The 8061-nt window shown below is 39.7% G+C and overlaps 1 protein-coding gene across 1 annotated transcript in view; it reads right to left on the bottom strand.

Moving 5' to 3' along the window:
• Positions 1-568: 568 nt before the first annotated feature.
• The window catches only part of LOC116704430 (rho GDP-dissociation inhibitor 1), an 11585-nt gene continuing 4092 nt past the window's right edge, over positions 569-8061 (bottom strand). Inside the window, exons 2-6 of the mRNA XM_032539929.1 lie at positions 7159-7347; positions 5211-5294; positions 2042-2118; positions 1429-1492; positions 569-798 (exon numbers count right to left, since the gene is read on the bottom strand). Coding sequence (XP_032395820.1) covers positions 599-798; positions 1429-1492; positions 2042-2118; positions 5211-5294; positions 7159-7345 — 612 coding nt within the window. The 5' untranslated portion in view covers positions 7346-7347 and the 3' untranslated portion in view covers positions 569-598. The remainder of the gene's footprint in view (positions 799-1428; positions 1493-2041; positions 2119-5210; positions 5295-7158; positions 7348-8061) is intronic.

Genomic DNA, 8061 nt, shown 5'->3' with positions numbered 1-8061 from the left:
GGGATGTGGTGGGGCCTGCTATGGACACAACAGCTGATTGACAGTGATGTGAATACAGTCACGTTACACAACCATTGATACAATTATATAAAAAGAGGCAAACAAAAGTTGATTGTACAGTTGCTTTTCCACATGTACTTTATACTGAGAGAGGAAGACACCCTTCAGGAGAGGTGGAAGGCGGAATTAATCTCTTCAAGCAGCAAAAATCCGGGACAAAAGAAAAACAGGGCTAGGTGTAAGGAAGAAAGGTGCTATATGGCACAGATAGGGGTTTGGAGCGAGGATGGCAGGTTGGTGAACAGGAGTCGTGTGCAGTCAATGAATTGTTGGGCAGATAGGGAGGTGCTATATGGACGGACAGGTGAGGTGAGTGTTGGGGGGAAGGGACGCTGCTGTTAAGGATGCTGACAGACAGGTGGGAAGAATGCCAAGGTATTAAGACAGCAAGGCATTAACTAAGGCATGAAATGCACGACAAAGTTAAAACAAAGAAGGCAGAAATGGTGGACACAGGGTGGGGATGCGGGGTGTGGCTGAGGAACCAACAGGGCTGGGGGACTTTGGTTCCCTCTGCCCCTGAACACAAAGGCCTCTTTTAGTCTTTCCAGTCTTTCTTGATGTTGAGGTTCCACTCCCAGCACAAGTGGTCGTGCTTGTCATCGTCAGTAAACCTGGATTTGATGACGTAGGTGCCGCGGGCCATCATGCCTTTAGGAGCCTCCTCAATCGTGGTCAGGAAGTCATATTCAGTGGAACGAGGCCCGTAGCTCCCCACCATGTAATCCGATTTATCAACTGTTACCAGATGAGAATGGAGGTTATGGTCAGAGAGAGAGAGAGAGAGAGACTATATTTGCATAGATTATACAATATCCTTATATAGAGATACACACACACACACACACACACACACACACACACACATGCAGTGGCTTGCATAAGTTTACACACCCATGCAAAAGTTGATTAAAAAGAGGAATAAAAACATCTTTTGGAAAAGTCATAAAATAGTCAGTATTGTAGGTCAAAAAAAGTCATAAAAAGTCATAGTGTAGTATGTCGTAATAAGTCATAATATAGTATGTCGATAATAATATAGTAGTAGGGATATGGAGAAAACCAAATAAATCACTATATCTTGGACCAAATGCTTCAATTTCAATATTGCAACGACATTGCAGGGTTGACTATTGGTGCTTTCACATATTGTTTACACAATGAGATTGTTGACATATAATCATCAGTACCATGGACATAATGAATAAGTGGGTAAAGGCAAATGATAGAACAGCTAGAACATTCTGCCCCCCCCCCCCACATTTATTCTTTGCCACGTGGATAATTGCAATCAGACCCAAAAAACAACATTTGCACTCAGGTGCAAAACTTTATTTCAGACAGGTCGACATTAAATTGGTAACTCACTCTTAATTCCTTTCCTGAATGTCTGCTGCACATACTTCAGACCTGAAACAATCTCCCTGTTCACCTGTGGAGACACAAACATTGTTACAGGCAACAACAGATGTGTTCTGCTTGAATAATAACAAGGGTTAGAAATTATAGGATTTGAGGAAAGGTGTCCCTGAAATTAAATGTCAAAAATGCAGAGTTGCTTTCATTGAGATATATCGGAAGATAACATGATTGTGCTGCTCTTTTTTTACTGCTACTGTGCTGCTCCGGATACCCATATCATACAAATACCATGAATATACTGAATCAATATTATGACATGGGACTATATATTTCCTGGGATCATTGCTATTTAGCATTATACAGTTTAAATGTCCTTTACTGGTCTTAAAGTCCCTGTCTTTTTGCCATTTACCTCAGAGCTCACACCAAACTCAGCTTCAGTTTACTGTGAGAGATATCGTCACATTAGTCTTGTGCTTCTAACATTAGACTTCTATTTTGCTAACAACTGGAATGTCTTCCACAATTAATTCTGGAAGTCGTGTCTGCCATTTTCATGTCAGTGAATAGCGAGGACAGACTATGACCTGTATATCGCTGTATCTAGCACAGCTCTTACCTTAAAGCTGATCTTTATTTTGTATTCAACGCCCTCCTTCAGAACAAACGACTGCTTCTTAAAGGCCTCCAGGTCTCCTGATACAAACCAAAAGGAAAAAAGCACAGGCATCAATATTTTCTAAATACATTTACACTTTTTTTTTTTGTTCAGGGCCAAGTCACCATCAAATGTCCTTGGTGGGCCAATACAATTTTAAGTTTCTGATACTTTTGGCTAATGAATTGTCAGCCATTAGCAACCAAAAAACTCCAGCATCACCAAGAGTACAAAGAGAGAATTTCATCACCATCACCAATCATTAAACCTTGATATACGACAGAAATCATTGATGGTCTGAGTGTTTGCCACTGTCTGGGGATTTGGGATTCTCGTCTGAGTGCGACAGGGCTGTATCACCATAGAGACTAGAGAGACAAATGTGGGCCCCCTCTTAGACAAAAATCGAGACAACTGCCCCTCCCCAACACAATATAAAGTTATAATGTTGCAATGGAGATGGTAAGTTATGCTGTTGGCTACAACTTGAGCCTAGTTCAGCCTATACTTAAAACATTATAAAAGTATGCCAAGCTAAGCAATGCCTAGCTTTTAGCAGTTCCTGTTTGCAGTGTATCCCTAGATTACTTTGATACTGAAAGAACTTCTTAGACAAGTCCCGCAGTTGTAAAGGAGTGTCTTTTATTTTATGAATTCTAAGTGGACATATGAATTAATTTATGATGAACATAGAAAATGCTGGACATGTTACTACTAGGGGTGGGATTTTTAGATGCATTATGATTCTCTCTAGAACAATTTGATGCTTGATTCTAATAAGTTAATAATTATATACATAAATAAAATAAAATAATTAGGCAAAACACATATAGGCTGATGATCTACTTTATCACATCACATCTGACCGCCTCATGTTTCATGTTCTAAGAAGCCAGTTCTCCACCTATAAACATGACTGAGCCTCTGACATTTAGAAGATCACTGTGAGAGAAGGTTACTTCCACAAGCATGATTAAGTCTTAAGCATGGAATGACTACAAAATAAAAACCCCAGTAGACAAACAAAAATCATTTAAACTTGTGTGTGCCAAATACTGCATATGTCAAAATCTAACAAACTCTGATTTACTGTATATGTATTTTTTGTTGTTGAAATCTTGCATGTAAGTGTATATAAAAGAATTGTTGCATCAATAATTGGTTTAGAATCCAATCGTTGGCCTCGGAATCGAATTCAATCGTGAGGTGCCAACAGAGTCCCACCCCTAGTTACTACCGTGTTGTTCAAAAAAAAAACAGATCCGGGGCAACTGTGAGCAAAACGAAAATCAGATTTGAGCCACTTTTGCAGTCTGACCGTAGCTTATGTCATTGCAGGTGCATTGCTCAGGACCAAAGGAAGCGCAGTGTCGAGTGTGAAATTATTTGAATAAGTGGCTCTCGGGAAAGCTGCAAGCAGCAATACCACAGGCCAAACAATTGGCCTGATCCCAACAGGCCCGTTCTGAACACTACTGATGGACCTAAATAGTGCTATTCCCAAGAAAGAATCAAGTGCAGTTATGACTGAGTTATTAGTTTAAGAAGGAGTGGGATTTTTGATTCAAGTTGTTTCAAAGTACCTTAAATGCCTACACGAATTGTGTGTTAGCCTCTGGTGCTACTGGACCTTCTGACCGTGCTAATAAGAGGGCCAAATCAGTGGTCAAAACTATAAACGATTAACTTCTGTTTTATTTTAGATCAGCTTTAGTTGAAGAGATCATTCTTACGTGAAGCTTGTGATGATGATTTTTTTTTATAGTGTCTAAGGTTTTATTCAACCCTATGGACATTGTGAAAGCTACAGTTAGTGGTGGAGTTGTAATGAATTGCATTATACTGAGTGGTGCCAAACTTAGGGATGGGTATTGTGAACCGGAACTAAATTGGTACTCTTCACCCGCAAATCCAGATGAATATGGAGAAGAAGAAAGAAAGAAAAAAAGAAGAAAAAAAAAATCACACCCCTGAATACTTGCTAAATCATTATTTATTCTACACATGTTTTCATTACAGACAAAAGGATAAAAACACCTAGATCAGTTTTGTCCCTTTTGTTTCTTCCAGCTTTTCTAATTAGACTATTTGCTTAAAAATACTTGGATGGAAACATGGTTTGCAAGTATATAAGTATATATAATTATGAAGCCTGATTTTTTTTCTGATCTGCTCCTGTTTGCCCTGTCAAATTTTATTTACTGCTTTATTCTGTTAATACAAACTCCTGTTTCAAATTGTTAAAATAAATATTGCTGTAAAGAATTTTAGCAGCCCATTAGGGTGTAAATATTTGGGGATATTTCTTTAACAAGAGTTAATTTTTGATTATAGAACATGTTGTTTTGGATATGAATATGGTCCGATTTAAAGTACTGAATATCAGCATCACTGGCTGTCTGTGACTTTAGGCTACAATAACAGACAAAGTCTAAATTGTTTTGATCCTATTTGAAGGGTGGGCAGTGATTATTTTTAGCTGAGAAAGTAGGAGAATCACGTTTGATGCAGGAAAATATAAGCACAGGACAGAACGTTCTGGATGGATTCAAATCTAGGTCAGCTGGGAACAAGCAGCTCCCCAGACAGGGACTAACCTGCTAAATGGCCACTGGGACTATCACAAGTCCATTTTTACAGCCATCAGCCAAACAGAAGAAAAAAAAATCCAATCTGTGTACCTCATCTATGCCTCTCTACCTCTGTAGGCAATCAGTGAGTCCATATTCATTTACAGCATGCTCAGCACAGATTCAAACCTTCACAGACGGATCTGTAAATACAGTAATGTTGGATGAAAATCAAAATAGGTCAGAGTCAGTTGCGGGGTCAAAAGTGGTTTTATATTCGACTGGGACAAACATAACTACTAGATACGCAAAACATTAGTGTTAAGATGATGTGTGGAGAATGTGGTGGAGTAACATACTGTAGATTATCAAAACTATTAAAGTTTGGATCAGCAAGAGCTGCAAAGTGCTGAAATTGACAATGATTTTGCTGACTATCAAAATCAGCTGATGGCACCCATATTGCTGATAAGTTCCATCCTGTTTTCACTTATGCTAAACACTTAACAAGTAAGTAATCTCCATTTCTACTTCATAAACCAGCCCGAACATGGACTCACCTTGCAGGTCCAGGACCAGGGGGTTTGGGGCGGTTTCACAGATCAGAGACATTCGAGTCACTTGGACATTATTAACACCGGGATCTGAGATTGGATCAAAGAAACAGATGGTTCAATTAACCAGAGAAATTGTAAGGATGTCAAGTAAGACACCAAACAGTGGTGTTTGTTGTGACAACAAATACCACTTAGACCAGGCTCCAAACAAGAGGCCTGCACATGACACTTGTTCTGTAGCCAGCAGCTGTCTAAGTGAGCAGGCTCAGGGGAAGTGAAATCAGGACAGCTGTGCTGTAGTTAGGACACCCTCAGCATTTATTAAGACTTAACTGTATTCTCAGAATGATTTTTACCGACAGACAGCATACTGCTTAATCTGGGGTTCCACATAGTGGAAAACGCTAGGTCACAGATTGGCATCAATGTATGCATGTTGAATACAAACAACTCTTCTGGCTGTCTGAGTTAACTTAAAAGGACATTTGGAAAGACAACCTATTTTGCACTGTTGCCCTCTGTCAATGTCCATCTAAATTTAAATAAAATCTCTGACACGACCCATATCAAATATTATGTTAGGATATCAAACTTTGCTTGCCTGTTTTTACTATTTACATTTAGCAGAAGATGGTATTCTGGAAGAAGAAACACCACTTTTTATGATAACTACCAAAGTGGCAAGTCTTTAGCCATACACACATAGTATAATAGAATTGGGTAAAAAACCTAAATTTCCCTAAACGACCGGTATCTACTGAACCTCAAAAAACTTTGGTTTTGGTGCCTGATAAATGTCTACGCTGTTCTCTGCTACTCCGGAACGGACGTTACAGGTAACAAAAGCAATGCATGTGACACTAGTTAACACTACACTTGGCAGTAGGTAACGTTAGCTAGTAGCTGGCTTAAACATAGTTAAAATACTTACAGCTAAACAGTCTAATGTGTAGCTGTATCACTGGAAAAGATTCCAACATGCAGGGCGTACAACAGTCTGCCGCTAAAAACAAAGAGAAGACCAGCTGCACTTTTCAAAACACCATGGCCACTGCATAACACCAAGGAAACTTAATGGTGTGTTCAATTGTAGCTCGTAAGCTCATGGTTCATTTAACACCAATTGACTGGTGAAATAAGTTATTGTTATAACATTTTAAGTAAATAATTTAAATTTGATCTATAGCCTTAGCATTAAACAAGCCCTTCTTTAATGTCACAGACCTTCGTTTTGTGCATTTTCTTTTTTTAAGTATCGGTTCAGGCACCAGCACCGTTTTAAAAGTATCGTTTTAAAAGTATCGTTTTAGCGACGGTTTTGAAAAAAATTAAAAAAGGAAATACCCAACTCATTAGCAAAGCAAAGACAATGTTCTACATAAAGAAGTATCTAGAATTTATGCATCTATGCTTCTTAAACTGAGACAACTATCTAACAACCCACACATTTATTTTTCTTGATTTCTCTTGCTTTCATTCACACGCACACAAGCACAAACACTTATTTAAGTCCACCTGAAGGGAATAATTTACAGGGACATAAATATTAGAGATGCATTAAAAAACAATTACAAATTCATGTAAAAGATTCTAGCCGTTTATCCCTCTTTTTGGGAATCCCAAGCTGATGAAGCCGTTTTACAACAAGCCTGTGTCCTAAGCTGCCAAATATGACCACAAATAGTTGGCACCTATAACCTAGCTCTGACATGGTACGTATTTAATGACCTTATTCAAACTTCTTCCATGCTAGGATCAAGGGTGCATCCAACCGCTCAAACAAACACCTCCCTGGACTCCTCATTAATCACACACACACACACACACACACACACACACACACACACACACACACACACACAACACACCACACACACACTCACCACACACACACCACACACACACACACACACACACACACACACACACACACACACACACACAGCATTACCAGCCTCAGAGGCTCCATTGCCAAGCAGGGTTTCCTTATATTTGCGTAGGCTCTCATCATCCTTATCCATCTCATGGATCTCTTTCACCGACTTTTGGGCTGGCGGCTTGTAGTTCACCGGCTCTGGCTCTTCATTTTCTGCAGCAATAGCTGCTAGCTGCTCCGGAGTCACATCATCCTCAGCCATGTCTGGAGACAGAGTGGGTGCAAGGGGAGACAAATAAAGCAGGTAGGGTTAAGAAAAACATAGAAAAACAAAGTATTTCAAACACATAGCATGCAGAGAACTCCCAATATTCCTAATGAACACCTGCCTTTTGGGGAAGAGGTTGTAAATCACTGGACAGACGGATGACCACAACAATAATGTAAGTGAGGAATGCTGATGGAGTGTTCAGCCTATTGGATTTGTAGCTGCTCTGGTGTGCACCTGAGAGGTTTTACAGTTAAAGTGGCTGCAGCAGCAGTTCTCCTCACACTCCTGAGGCTGCCAACCTAACTCTGGCTGCTGTGTGATATCATCGCAACACATATGAGATCAGGAATGAGGCTTCATTTACCGGTATAAAATGCCTCTCCCTGGCGGGGTTTTATTAATTTAGTGTCTGAATGGAAAATACCATTTGGTGAAAAACAATCTGAAGTACAAGCACAGGATTACCTTTGGGCACATAAACATTGGATAACGAGGTCATACAATTCATATGAGGGGGTGGTGATGGGGCAGTGGCTATGACACATTCCTTTTGTTTGGGAGACCTGTTTGAATCCCACTGCGTTACATCAACCAATGTGTCCCTGAGAAAAACACTTAACCTCCTAGTTGCTCCAGACGGCTTAAAGTGGAGAAAAAAAAATCCTAAGCATTAAACTTTTTTTTTTTTAGGGGGGGGGGGGGGGGGG

This window comes from Etheostoma spectabile, chromosome 2, assembly GCF_008692095.1.
Source record: "Etheostoma spectabile isolate EspeVRDwgs_2016 chromosome 2, UIUC_Espe_1.0, whole genome shotgun sequence".
Classification (NCBI taxonomy): Eukaryota; Metazoa; Chordata; class Actinopteri; order Perciformes; family Percidae; genus Etheostoma; species Etheostoma spectabile.
This window is presented reverse-complemented; position numbering and strand designations above follow the sequence as displayed.